Source organism: Plectropomus leopardus, chromosome 2 (assembly GCF_026936395.1).
Source record: "Plectropomus leopardus strain MGB_pleo_1.0 chromosome 2, ASM2693639v1, whole genome shotgun sequence".
NCBI lineage: Eukaryota > Metazoa > Chordata > Actinopteri > Perciformes > Serranidae > Plectropomus > Plectropomus leopardus.
Window position 1 is genome coordinate 27,980,450 of NC_142177.1, and position 14,484 is coordinate 27,994,933.

The window sequence follows — 14,484 nt, forward strand, 5'->3', positions numbered from 1 at the left end:
CAGACAATGCGTATGCAATTTTCTCCTTCTCAGTCACCTCCAAGGTCAATGCCTTATAGGCTGCTAGATAAACAAGACATCTGAATCTTATTTTTTTGTAAGTGGTGCCTTCAGGCTCCCTTCCTCCATCTCTGTTGTCTGACTGAAGCCAGACACAGCAGGAATGGCCGGGCAGCAGTTTGGGCATGTCTGTGACTATCTGTCAAACAATGGACAGCGAGCCCAACCAGCCAGACACCCACATGTCACTGAGCTGATCCTGGCCCCGTCGACACACACCGCTTTGCCAGCACGCTCACCCTGAGCCCCCTGCTGGCCCCTGCATGTAGGACACATGGCTACCTGCGAGCAGTCAGGGCTGCAGATCTGTGTGGTGTTGACTCACCGCGATGTTCCCGCAGTGACCTTGTCTGACCTTTACGTCTTTTAAATTTGTGCTGTATGTGTGCATCGTGACCTGTGTTTACATGCGTGCCTGTGAGTAAATGAAGCTGTTTGTAGCATTCGTCCCATAGGAGGTTTAATTAAATCTACAATGGTAGTTGCTCCAGTGAATGATAATGTGCAGTACAATGGTCTTTGGCCCTGTTCTGTGCTGTGATGAGTCTGCCACTTAGCTTCAAAGGCTCTGTGGTTTAATGAGCGAAATGCATATTATTTTGAATGGAGTATCTCAAATGAAACAAAAAGTGGCCCAATTAGAAGAGAATTAATATTGTTTTTATGGAGCTACTTCAGCAGTCAGTGATATATTAGATTAGCTCATTTGCCCCGTGACATTGCTTCTAACATAATTGTATTTTGATTATATCCATTTTATAAAGTTAGAAGTAGACTGATTAGTACACAAGAGCTTATGATCAAGGTCGATTATTTTCAGTGTAGCTCTAAAGAGCCATAATGAGGGAGTTTAGCTGCCGCAGAGAGCTGCTGTATTGTTCCAAAGTAAAGACAGCTGCCTTTCTTGTCCCATTGAACTACACACAGAAGCTTCAGCACAATGCTGGCAATCTACTGTGGAAACATGGTGTTTCTGTGGGCCTGTGTGGAGTGCAGAAAGCTGGTGTTTGATTTTTGAAAAGCTGGTGAGTTTTTGCTGCGGGTAGGTGACAGCTCGCGTCTTCCAGATACAGTCTCCGTGGAAACAGCAGAGTCGGGAGTCGGGAATGTGCCGCGATGAGTGGGGAGAGGCAAAAAAGAAAGTGTTAACATTTCCGTTGTGGAGGGGGAAGATTATCGGGGGGGAGAAACAAAGGCAGGGATTATCTGAGCACATGTTACAATGGCACTACACACACAGCCTCTGCAAACGGGCCTGCCACAGGGTGCTTTGGATCACAGAACAAAGACAGGGTCTCCCACCCATCCATGCAGATCCTCTGTCAGAGTTAGCTAATAAGGACTACAATACCCAGCTGCCACTTGCAAACCAACCAGGGACCTGGAATTAAGGGTCATTATTTCTCCTCATTATGGACTTTAACATTGTTTGGCCACTCTGAAAAGGAGAGCCTATTCTTGTTATCACTGTAGTTTGTTTGGTGGAACTTGAAATGGGTAGATCTATCGTTTACTGAGACGAAATGATAATATGATAATAACGTTATTTATATAGCACCTTTAAAACACAGATTTTACAACGTGCTTTGACAAAGCAGTTGCTGAAATGGGATATATAGAAGTCAATACAACAACAGAAAGCCAAAGAGTCCTACTAAACATAAGTGAGACGGTACAAGAGTAGAGTTAGGAAAAATTAAAACAAGGGGACAAATGCAAGATGCAGGGGCACGTAATGTCAATATGAAATAATACAGACAAATATAGGAAAATCAACAAAAACAATAAAAGGAAATAAAATAAATAAAACATAAATAAAATAAGTAAAATAAATAAAAGGAAATAAAAGAAATAGACAATGTCACATAAAAGCGAGTCGATAAGAAATGGGTTTTAAGAAGTGATTTAAAAGAAGTTACCGATTCTACAAGCGATTAAAAACATGTCATAGGTTTTCAAGCTTCCTCCCATTACACCCTGCGTCAAGTTGTGTGCTATGTGAAGTCAATTAAACAGTTTTGAAATTGGTTTGTGTTGTTGGAATTAATATGGCGTTAGAGGAGGGAGAAAGTTAGAGGGCAGTAAACTGAGACAGATGGAGAGAAATGGAGTACAGCATATGATGGCAGGATAAAACAGCCGAGCGAAGAGGAGAGATAAAGGGATGGAGAGAGAATGAAAGGTGGTGGTGGTGGTGGTGGTGGGGGACGACGGCTGCAGCGGCGGCGAAGGCGTGAGGCGAAGTGAAAGTGAGTTTGTCTGTGATGTTTTAAAATTCTGGAGTGGAAAGTCCCTCCATCTGTTATTGTGGGACGGTTCTGACTCAGTGATTTCTATGATTGGCCTTAATCCCGGCCGAGTGGAGAAGACAGAATGAAGAGCTTAAAGCAGACTGCTCTCACTCTGACAGGCTCCACTGGCTGCTGCTGCTGCTGCTGCTGTTGGGGCTCAGCGGTACGCTCAGTCTGCTGCCCCCTAATGGACTAACTGCTGCATGACACTGCACCTCTGCACTACTACCACACAAGGCCATGACACAGTGGTGACATTTTGATGTAGCATGAATTTGTCAGCAGCCATGACATAAACAAGTTTTCTCTCAATTTTTAATGTATCTTACAATGTCTATGAGGGTAATGACCTCATGTGTTTTCATACTCCGTGAACACAGATCTATGATGTCCTTACTGGGCTGGCACAGTATCACATTTTCACTACGCAATTTTTGTGGCCAAAAGAGTTCACAATAACTATATTATTGTGATGTCTGTAACCCTTCTTTCTTGTTCGGTAGCGTTTTCTATAGTCCTTTCTGGCATGTGTGTAATAAACAGGCTACAATTTCTCTTGTTTAAATTTTCTCTAATTCACACCAAAACAGCAAGACATCCAGCTTCTCTGTTTACTTGTCAACTCGAGTCTGTTACACTTACACCTGTCCCCCGCAAACAATGGCAGGTAGGAACTAATGAGAACTAATAATTCTCAATCATTGCTAAGGGGACATTAAATAACAACTTAAATGTACACATTAAAATATATAAATAAATAATCGTTCAAGTGCTGTTACTGAGAAAGGAATAATTACTGTATGTAATAATACAAATTAACACTGCAAGACCGAGATAGCAATGTGGAATTATTAATGCTAAAATGTTCATCTTTCCACAGTGTCTTGTCAATTAATTAGTATGGTGACATAAGTAACTAAATTAACCCCCAAAAATGTCATGTTTACACTAACTAGACATGGTTACATATCTATGGAAAATTTGAAAGTAGTGATAATATTGCCATCAGATTCAGCTTTAATTTTGTTTAATGTGTAAAGATTTACTGATGTCTTTTTTGTGTATGTACTTGTATATTGCATTTTCTTTTCTTTTTAATATTCTAATTTTTTAAGCGTCCTGTGGACAGGTGTTGCAAATAAGGGTTTGCTATAAACACCAAACACAGTACAACTGATTCTTGTGCATAAATGTAATTTTTTAATGCCATTGTGATCTCCATATCAAATATACTAACCATACTATGCTCTAATTTGATTAATGAGCATTTTTTCCCTTTTTTAGCAAATGAATTACTCTCAAAATATGAGTGTACAGAGGTGGAGACTCTGTAACCATAACTGTACAAAAAGGGCAATAACACTTAATGGATATTGAAAAAGCAATCAGATAGCACTGGATGAAGGAGACAAAGCAAGAAGGGAAAGAAACAAAAACAAGGTGCTCAATTATTTAAATGATACTCTCATGTGTATTATTAACATATCAGGATTTCTTTTTTGAATGTCACGGTTATTTTCAAGACCAATGTATCGTAACCCCTCTATCTCCTTTTCACAAGGGGCTCTCTACTTTTTGTAACTTGAGGCACACTTCTAAATGTTTAAAAATGTACAAAGTCCACCCCCCCAAAGCCATGAGAAAAAAACATGACATGACAAAAATGTTATGCCACTGTCAGCATGACCAAATAAGTATACCACGTACCCAAAACGTTCTCATTTCAGCTCGTCACATGTTGCTGCTTTGTCATTAGACTGCTGAGTCTACATGTTACGAGATATCCATCCAGGCTATGTCTACTCTTCTGGGATGCTGCTTCTATGATGTCAAAAAAATGCACATGCTGGGATAACGCTGCATGTGGTTACGACAACCAATGCCAGAACATCAACAAACGCACAAGCTGGCACGAATTGTTCGGATTAGTTACCAAGGGCACAGATTGTTAGGTTTAGGGGAAAGACGCGCATGGTAATGTGTAGAAAAAAACCCCATCACATTCACACATGACCCGAACACTGGACTGTCGTTTGTGGGACCAATCCACCACCCCTCCTGCCCGCCCTACAGGCCTTTGTTAAAGGCGCCTTTTGCTGTTGCGCACTTACACCAAAAACACTGACATAGCGATGCTATTTAACGAGTTCGTAATGAGAACGAGCTGTCTTACCCTCACCCATCACTGCTTGCCATTTTAAATCCTTATTTGATGTATTCTGGTTGGGGATGGGCGATATCGAGAAAATCAACTAAAAGGATATTTTTGACATAATACCTTGAAATTGATATTGCGACAATATTGTCAGGGTTCTATTGGTGTAAACAATGAGATTTTTGATCATCAGTAATGCATATATAATAATATAATATCGATGTATCGCCCAGCTCTAATTCAGGGTTCGTATGTCTTCACCATTTGCTTTGGAGCTTTTACCAGCGCTTGGTTATCTCCCACATCACTTTTCTGTTTTACTCTTTCCCAGGAAATGGTAGCAAGTGTCAAAACACCATAGCTACAGTTGCCAGTAACTGATGATCTGTTTTCATTGTTGTGGTTATATTCAAACGTTGAATGTCTTCAAATTACAAACAGCTTTGTAAATTAATAAAAAAAATACATTTTTATTTAATCTAATCATTTGGCAGTACCTCTGCGGCCAAATAGATGGTATTCTGAGACCCAGCAGTGGGCTGCTTTACAGTCTCTTTAGGTAAACATGTTGCTGATTCCTCCTGATCCTGTGTGTGTTAGTGGATGTGGTGAAGATGTAGTTTCTAGTGATGCTGCATCTGGATATTTAATTCAACAACAGCAACAATAATAAAAACAATAATAACTCTATGTATATAGTACATTTAAAAACACAGCTTACAAAGTGCTTTGACAAATAAAGCAAGGCTGAGGCAGTAAACCCCAGAGTTAATAAAACAATTGAACTTATAAAAACAAAATAACTCTATGTATATAGTACATTTAAAAACACAGCTTACAAAGTGCTTTGACAAATAAAGCAAGGCTGAGGCAGTAAACCCCAGAGTTAATAAAACAATTGAACTTAGTAAGTAATGCCAAACAAAGGCCAAACAAGAGTTAAGGCAGAATTAAATAGGAGATTCGAGGTGGAGACAAATTAGAAAAATATGGTAACAAAAAAAGCAGTAGACACTGAACGTTGATAATAATGACAATAATAATAATAATAAGCAGGATCAGGCCAGAATAAAAGATAAGTAAAAAAATAAATTAGAAGCTAAAATTAAAAGACAAAATAAAAAATAAATAAATTAAAATAAATTAAAAGATAAGTTAAAAGACAAATTAAAAGACGACATCCTGTGAAGGCAAGTCTATAAAAATGGGTTTTAAGAATTGATTTAAAGAAGTCACTGATTCTTCTCAATATGGGAAGGACCCTTCAGAAAGCTATTCTATATTGAGACGACTCTTTACAAACAGCTTAGTGGCTTATCATGATGATTGTTACTGTCCAAAGCCAATCATAATAAAATTCACTAGGGGTCTTTTCTCGCCACGTTAGTCTGTCTAGGAAGGTTAAGTGACCTCAGCAGGATCATTTCACAGTCTTTTGGTCCCCAAGGTGACTTAAGCATTCCCAGAAACTGAGCAGAGGGAGTCATTTGGAACATGTTGAGTACCTCGATTCAGTGCTGCAATCACATGTACAGGCTGTTTCGTGTTTTCTCAAGTGCCCTCTCACTCAAACACACACATTGTAGGGCTGTTTTGGAGTGTCCCTCCAGATCACACAGATGACAGTGTGGTGTGTCGAGTGCCCTTTAAGTTAATGCTCAGTGGAAGGGCCTAACAGGCTGCAGCAATCATACAGGCGGCCCTGTGTCGAGTTCGCGCTCATCACAGCATGACGCTGTCCATCCCTGGTGCGCTGTCATTCCCCTTGAAATAACATGACTTCGAGTGATTAAACTGCTCCCCTCTGGAACAGAGCAAACTGAACTGTTATGAATATTAAAGATCCTAATCGCCTCATGCTGAGCTTTTTGTTATTACTTTTTTTTCCCCCCTTGCTCTGTGAGTTCACAGTCAGGGAGCACGGCTTTTCACCGTCAGGGTTCTTGGACAGCGGAGACATCTCCATGCTGCACATCCTGCTGTTGGGTTGTTTGTACATTTACACCATCACCTGCAGCATTATGTACGGTGTTTGTGTACGTGGCAGACTCCATTGTATGTTTTTTAAGACTGGAGACCTTGCAGAGGCACTTCACATGCCACTATCCATTACTGAGTTGTGTTTATGGTTCTTGACCTTGCCTGAAGGCTCGGTGACAAATCGCTGTACATGTGATGCATTTAGTGTCAAGGTTACAATGGCAATAACATTACAGGGGCCGCGCTCACGTTGTCAACTCATCTGGTGTCTTTGTGCCTGCATGCTGTAGTGTTATTTGCTGTGTTGTGTGGGCCTGTACCGAGCTTATCTGTGCTGTACTGTGCTGATCTCACTATGCTCATCCAGTGCTCTAAGCTGCTTGGGCTCCAGCCACCAGCATAGATGATATATCCCTGCCCCCCTCCTTCCCACATCTCTCACTCTGATTCATTGGCTGTTTGTGTTGCCCATCCATCTGGGCCAACACAGAGGAAGGAAAGACACATGAAGACACATGGCTGTTTTGGAGCAGGGGGACTGCATTAAGCTGCTGGGGAAGAGATAGGGTCCCAGAGAAATGGTGTCCTACCAGGGGAAGAGGGAGGAAAAATACCAAGGGAGAAGCAGCTGGAGAAACAGAGTGCTGAAAAAAAAGATGTGTAGGCTACTCAGGGGGAGAGAAATGGATTTTCTAAAGGGACAAAGTAGAGATTCTTACTGACAGATTAAATGCTGAGAAAAAGACTGAGCCAAGGGGATGAAAGACGAGCTAGATCAAATATCATGACAGAGGGTTGAAGGGGGAAAAAAAGTGTGGAGACAGTTCAAACAAGTGCAACTTGTTTTTCTATGCCCTCAAAAAGATCGATGCATAATAATTAAAAAAACATGCACTGTAAAATTTGACTAATTGATCTTAGACACTGATTGCCTTGAAAAAGAAAATATAACTATTAATCTTAATTGTTGTTTACTTATATATGTGTTAGGTTTTCCTGAAATTTAGCTGTATTTGCTTAAATTTGTGAAGTTGTTACAACTTAAAATTGACAAGTGAAATTACCTTGTTCTTTCCAAGTGTCAGCAACTTCAGTAAACCACGTTAGTCTGACCTAACTTGATAATAAAAAGAAGATTTTGCCAATGACAAAGTGAGGAGATCTACAAGTTCTGTTTTGTCAACATATTTAAGAAAATTCAAATATGATTGACTCATTTGCAACCAGCAGAATACAGAAACAGTAAACTTGGTTTACTGAAGTTGCTAAAACTAAGAAAGATTAATTGAATTAAACTTAAGTTGCAGCATCTTTACAAAATTAAGCAAATACAGGTAAACGTAACAATTAGATACAAACTGATATGCACAATTTTAGATCTTTTGCCAATATTTGATATGTGGATATAAAAACAATCCATTTGGCCAATAACAGATACCAATATCAATATATAATCTTTTATTTCCACCCAATTCTAGTAACCATCAAGTCTCTTCTGTAGTAGAATTAACATCATATTATGCCCTCCAGCAGATGGAGACATAAAATACAATGCTTTTCAGTGTATGTAATACATGCAAAATAATAAAAATATTTCAACTTAAGGTTGATGTTTTGTACATGTTCACTTCATCAATTAAAAAACAAATATTGTTTTGTAATATCAGCAGAAATCAGCACGATTCCAATATTTCATTTTTAAGCCAATATTGGGTCGATATCGATGACATGATGATTTTATCCTGCATCCCGAAATAATTGTTTTACTTACTTTGAGGCAATCTAGATTTTTGAAGTAAAATCAGCTTGTCAGATTTTAGAGTGTACTACATATTCCAGTTGACAGCAAGTGAAATCATATGGCTTTCATTTTCAGGCTAATCTCAGAGCTGGGAACTCAGTGAGATTATTGTTCAGCTGCTCAGTGTTTATCCCTAATTGAAAATGTAGTGTTGATAGTTTCACCAAGAGATTACCACTGTGGCGCTGCCCTTTAGGAGGACTGACCCTCTCTTACGGAAAAGCCACACAATTACTGTCTTTTCTAATGGACTCTTTGGTAATCATTTCAGGGGGCTAATTAGATCCTCATTTCATTGTTTTAGTCACCTATTGTCTCATCGGGAAATGAATGAAATCTTATCATTGTTTTTTAAGGCTTGTTCAGGTGATTAAAAGCACAATGCAAAAAGCACAAAGAGGTCCAGGAATTTCCGTGATTCTCTTCTATTATGTGTCACAAATTCGATTAGTGATATCATATTTTGTACAAAGTGTTAGGCACCACTAACGTCCCTATACGATATATCTGCAAGAGTGTGGGCTGATACTCTGGGCCTGGTTTGTGTGTGCTTAGAGGAGGAGGAGCAGTTTGTGTGTGTGTGTGTGTGTGTGTGTGTGTGTGTGTGTGTGTGTGTGTGTGTGTGTGTGTGTGTGTGTGTGGGAGGGGCAGCTGAGATGAGGTGGGCGGGGCTTTTCATAGAAATAGGACAGCTTTTACTATAATGACAGTTTATGACTAGAGTGTTTTTTGTAGATAAAAGTTCTCCCCTGGTAGCGGACTGCTTTCTTCATTGTGACTCCTCAAATGAATGAGCTCACACTTTAGCAGGGGTCTAAATAGGGTTAGTAATTTCAGGGCTCTGGGACTTTACGGCTGATCACATTATTCTGGGACAGGAAGAAGATCGCCCCCTAGAGGCCTGGGAAAACCTAGATACTGAGACACGAGAGGGAGGGAAGTAGTGAGGGACAGAGACTCGAAGGCTTCACCATATTTGCCACTTGGATGACTTCCTATATGAGAAGCCCACATACTATAAGCTTCTTCAGAGATAAGCCTCAGCCACATCATGGTAAATCACATTAGACTGTTTAGGATGTTTTTTAAGGAAACATCAATGGGTAGTGGTGGTTGATACTAGTCTAAGATGAAAATTTTAATATTAATACACGTCAAATTGGATTGGATGTTATATCTCTTCTGTGTGGGTAAAATGCATCCAAAAGAAATGGTGTCATGCATTGACTGTAGCGACAGGATATGCATCACAGTACAGGGGTTACAATTCACCGTAACTACCGTAAGCAAGGCTTACATGTATTGCAATTGTTTAAAATCTAATTTAAGGGGAACCGCACTGTAAAATGAAACTAGTTGCTTAAACTAAATTAAAAATCTGTGTGGACTACCCTAAAACTTTAACTTGACTGAAAAGACAAGTTGAAATAATGTTGTAATTATTCTAAATAAATAAACTTTCTTGGTGTATCTAAAGAATTTAAGTATTACAAAATTAAGACTTTATTTGTCTAGAAGTCATTTCCAATAATTACAAAATTACCTCATTTTTTGTTCTCAGATTCAGTCAACTTAAAATTCTAAGATAGCCTGTACACTAAACTTAAAGTTTGAATAGACTCAGCCGTACGTTAAGTGTGACCTGCTGAGACGTTTCAGTTGCCAACTTATTGTCAGTCAAACTGTGTTTCTCTTGAGCTATATTTGCATGCGTTCTGTGGCACTTAAGATCTTGACAGCAGATGAATTTTGAGTCACAGCAAACATTACCTCTCTAACTCACGTCTGCCTCTTATCTAAAAGCATGGACAAATACCTTGCTGACTCGGCAGCAAACAAAAGACCACAAGAGAAAAGTACACAGCTGAAAAACTAACCTGCAAATGTCATGATTGGTCAGCATGAATTTCAGCTTGAGTGTATCTACCTGGGTAGATAATAATAATGATGATCTGTGCCTTGGCTTTTAGCACAAGTTTGTTTACATTGAATGTTATACCCCTGCCAGCTCAGCTGTTAGACAAATACACTTACGACCACCTCAGCAATACGTAACAACACATGGTATTCAAATTCCCACAGTCTAATTTTGTATTTCTGTTGATAACAGATCCTTGCCGTTGATTTTCAGGCGTGGGATTTTTACATTTTGTTTATCTGTAAAATCATTGTTTATTTAAAATGTATAGAAGTTTTACAACAAGCCAATTTTTAAGGTACAATTTACAGCTTCTAATGCCGATTAAATTTGTGTTGAGCTGGTTCTCCAAGTGTACAAACAGTTTTTGTTTAAGACAGTTGAGAAAGGTATATTTTATAATATTTTATCTAAAAATAACATACACTTCCCCCTATAGGTTTGTGTTTTGTAATGTGTTACTGTTTTTTTAATTGTATTGGTTCTATGTGTTTTTTGTATTATACTAGTTCTATATTTTTTCTCTTCACTTGAAAAAAAAGCATTTTCCACTAGTTTTTGGTTATCTTATTGTAAGAGCATTTATTGATTTTGTACTTAATATTTATGGTATTCTAATGAAATGGTGTTTACTGTATCTTTACATTAATTGTATTATTCCTTATATTTATATTCCTTATATGATGTTCACTGTATCTTCACATTAATTGTTTCTTTTTATCTTATAAAATGTATATTTATATTGAAATCAACTTTCTGTAGTGACATTACAATTATTAAGATTTTTAATGTTGAAACACACCTGTCTCATCCTCTGCTAATACACACGTGATCATTTAAATAGAACAGCTGATGGTGAATAAACACAGAGCGAATCTAATGAATCGATATGCGAAATACGTAGTTCGCTCTTTCTTCTGTTGAACTATTAATAAATAATTGTCAACCAGACCATCCTGGTCTTCGCTGGAACTTTAATTTCTTTGAGTTTTTGTTCAAGGTTTTGTGTTGCCAAGCTGTAATTTGGACCAGTACTTTAAGGGGAACTGTGTTTTTGGGGTTTGGCGCTCCCTAATCTCGGAATTATCCATTTAATTTACGGCTGTACTATCTGTTGTAGTGAACAAGGTCACCATCCCCATCGTCCCATCTGTATGTCTGTCTCACTCTCTCACGCACACACACACACACACACACACAGAGAGAAATCAAAGTCCTACTGATTTCTGACACTCACACTGCTGTTTTTGTGTTTCCTTGTAGAAACTGGCCAAGGAGGCAGAACAGCTCCAGAACCTGCACGTATGGCAAGACGGTGTAACGGTAAAGTCGGACACCCGCTCCTCTACCTCCTTCTCCGAGACCTCTTCTGTCTTTTTTCCTTTTCTTTTCCAGACAAAACTGGTTTATCCTCCCATCAACTGTTTTCCAGTTTCCTCTCAATTTAGCTGTTTTTTCCCCCATTTTACTTTTAACTCTTGAATGACAATGTGATCAGCATCACAGAGACAACGTGGTACTAAAATCTAGTGGAGAAAAACAATGATACACGCAAACACAGTTCTAACATGGATGCACACACACACACACACACACACACACACACACACACACACACACTATAATTTCTTACTTTTGGGGTTGTTATTTTCATGCTCTTCAGTATTATCTAAGAGCCTTCTGTCCGTTTTGTTTCGCAGGCCACAGCAAGTTGAACATTGCATTCTCTTGCAGCTGACCTTTAAAACACAAGAGATCCGCTCTTGAAATGAAAAAAAAGAAGCAGAAATGGTATTGGTTTGTGTGTTTGACTGTGTGTGTTTGTGAGCCTGCCTGCTCCACTGACTCTCAAATTTGCAAACACATAAATGCCCCATGAACATGCTTGCACACTGATGCACGCGCAATCACACACACACACACACACACACACACACACACGCATATAGCCTTACCCGACAGATACACATGCACATTCCCTACTGTCATATCCTCTGTCTCCAGGGAGACGAGCTCGCTGTCATGGTACACTTCCCACAAATGGATTTTTAACCCAGCGCCTCCTGGGGGATATTTGAGAAAAGGCTTTAACTGATTTAAAACGAATAATTATGAGCCCTACTTCCCTGCAAAGTCCATTTTTATTCATGGTTGCTTACACTCTGAAGCTGTAGTCTTGGGGTGGCGGGGCTGCACCCCTCCCACCCCTCCCTGCCGGTCCGAGGGAGGGAGCTGCAGTGCGGCTGTCCCTTCATCTTAGGCCTGAGGGGGGTTGATGCCTGCCTCTCGCTGCCCGGCTCCGATGCACCTCGATCGGATGTCTAGCCATGCAGTAAGCGGAGCCCGGGTCACAGTGACCACACACAGCACACCTGTTCATAAGTAGCTGCATCCAATATGGCATCAATACCTCCTCAAGTGGAAAAGCCAGCATTCTCTTTAATCCAGTCCCCCACCAACCCCCCCACCTCCCCTTTTTCTCTTCTTGTTTCCCTTTCTCTCTCTCTCCATCCACTCACCAGCCTCATCCCCACTGCACCCACCATCACATTCATATACTTTCTCTGTTATCTGTATGTGTCGTTAATCAGGCATGAAAACAGTTGGAATATATCATATTGTTGCAAATACTGCAAAAGAATCCTAATGGTGCTCCTCTATTAATAATGTATTGGAACTGATTTCATTTGCCTTTATAATTAGGCCAGGTAATGAATCTCAGCAGGGGCGACTGTGAAACCATTAAAAAAAGAGGTGGAGTGGGGGAGGAAGAGAGGAGTGGGAGAGGTAGATATGCCACATCCTTGCAAGGAGATTTTTTTTTTTCCCTGTTTGTAGATTTTGTGCTTTCCTAATTTCTCTTTAGGTGAACACTCTGCTGACTGACACTCTAATTAGATTAGGGCTGCATGCTCTTTGGGCATATTAGGAGGAATGCGTCGCATCTTAAACTAGCGGGTGGAGCAGTCTGTCAAATGAAGAGAAAAGGTGTTTATGCATGAGTGACGGTGTATTTTGATAGAATTTGTGAGAGTGTACGTGAGTGTGTGGGGGTTGGAAATGCGTAATGTTTGTGTTTGTCGGCGGGCGGGAATTTATTTGCATGTGTTTATTAACGGCAGGTTCTGTACCTGGCCCAGCCCATCTGCTCGCCTCACCAAACCAGTGACATCATAGGAACTCAATGATACGCCTGTTCCTCATAGCGGCTGCCATCGCAGCTGTTACCGTAGCGATGGAAAGACCTCTCTCTCTCTCACGTACACACACATTCAGGATTTTTCCCGGTCTAACTGCAGAGCCAGTTTTCTGACCATTTCGACTGCTGGACATTATGGATGTCAAAATGTTGATCGTAACAACTGTTGTGATGGTCGTTCAGGGTTTTAAATCCACTGAAATGAAATGGTGCGTGAAATAGACATTAAAGTGTTGGATTGCCGCTGGTTTCTCAAGGTCAGGTGCCCATCCCTCTGTGACAGTCCAGTCTTGTGTTGGCAACAGACTCATCCCAAGGCGAACAGTCATTTTAGTGCCACTTTGCAATTCTCATAGGAAGGAGAGAGAACCAGCAACTTCAGAGCAAGTATCCAGACTCCTCTAACCAAAGTTTGTAGCCAAAAAAGAAAAAAAGAGTTCTATTAAACATCTCCAGATAATGTCAGCATAGCACTACTTATAAATGTTCCTATTGCAGAATGAGATTAAAATCCTGGGTCCTACAGCTCTGAACCTCCAGCGCTTTAGTCAGCTACGTCAGAGGCTGAAAAAGTACCAAAAGTTGCAGTTCCTCCAAAGGCCACTTGAGGCTGGCTCCAAAACAGGGTCTTGAGTCTTTATAAATGGCAGATGGCAAACCAATGGGTGCGCAAGATAGTTATGTCTGTTATTTACAGTATAATGTCTTTGGCTTAGATGTTGCTTTTCCATACAGAAAGCCAAAGTGCACTTCTCTGGGTGCTAGATTTCCTGGTTGTTTGACTTTTGCAAAATGTAGTTTTTCTTCCAGAATGCCAATGAACAACAATGTTAGCAACATCTATGACAAGAAGGTCTACACTCAAGATTTGAATAGTTTTCAGAAGCACGCATTTAGCATGTAAACATTTTAAGCATATAAATAAAATTGCAGCAGGACAGCCAAAAGAATTGGAAAAAAACAGCTGAAGAAATTCTTAGCTGAATAATATCCATAGGATTGCTTTGACTAAATTATCAGTAGATTTAAGCTGAAAAATCAGTAGGATTCTTATGTTATTGTTCATTTAAGGATTGAATG

General features: G+C 39.8%; 1 protein-coding gene across 5 annotated transcripts in view; it reads left to right on the forward strand.

The window, feature by feature from the left end:
• The window catches only part of cacna2d2a (calcium voltage-gated channel auxiliary subunit alpha2delta 2a), a 192,004-nt gene that overhangs the window by 82,657 nt on the left and 94,863 nt on the right, over positions 1-14,484 (forward strand). For all 5 annotated transcript variants that reach the window (XM_088089802.1, XM_088089818.1, XM_088089811.1 and 2 more), the window contains exon 4: positions 11,469-11,528. In XM_088089802.1, coding sequence (XP_087945928.1) covers positions 11,469-11,528 — 60 coding nt within the window. The remainder of the gene's footprint in view (positions 1-11,468; positions 11,529-14,484) is intronic.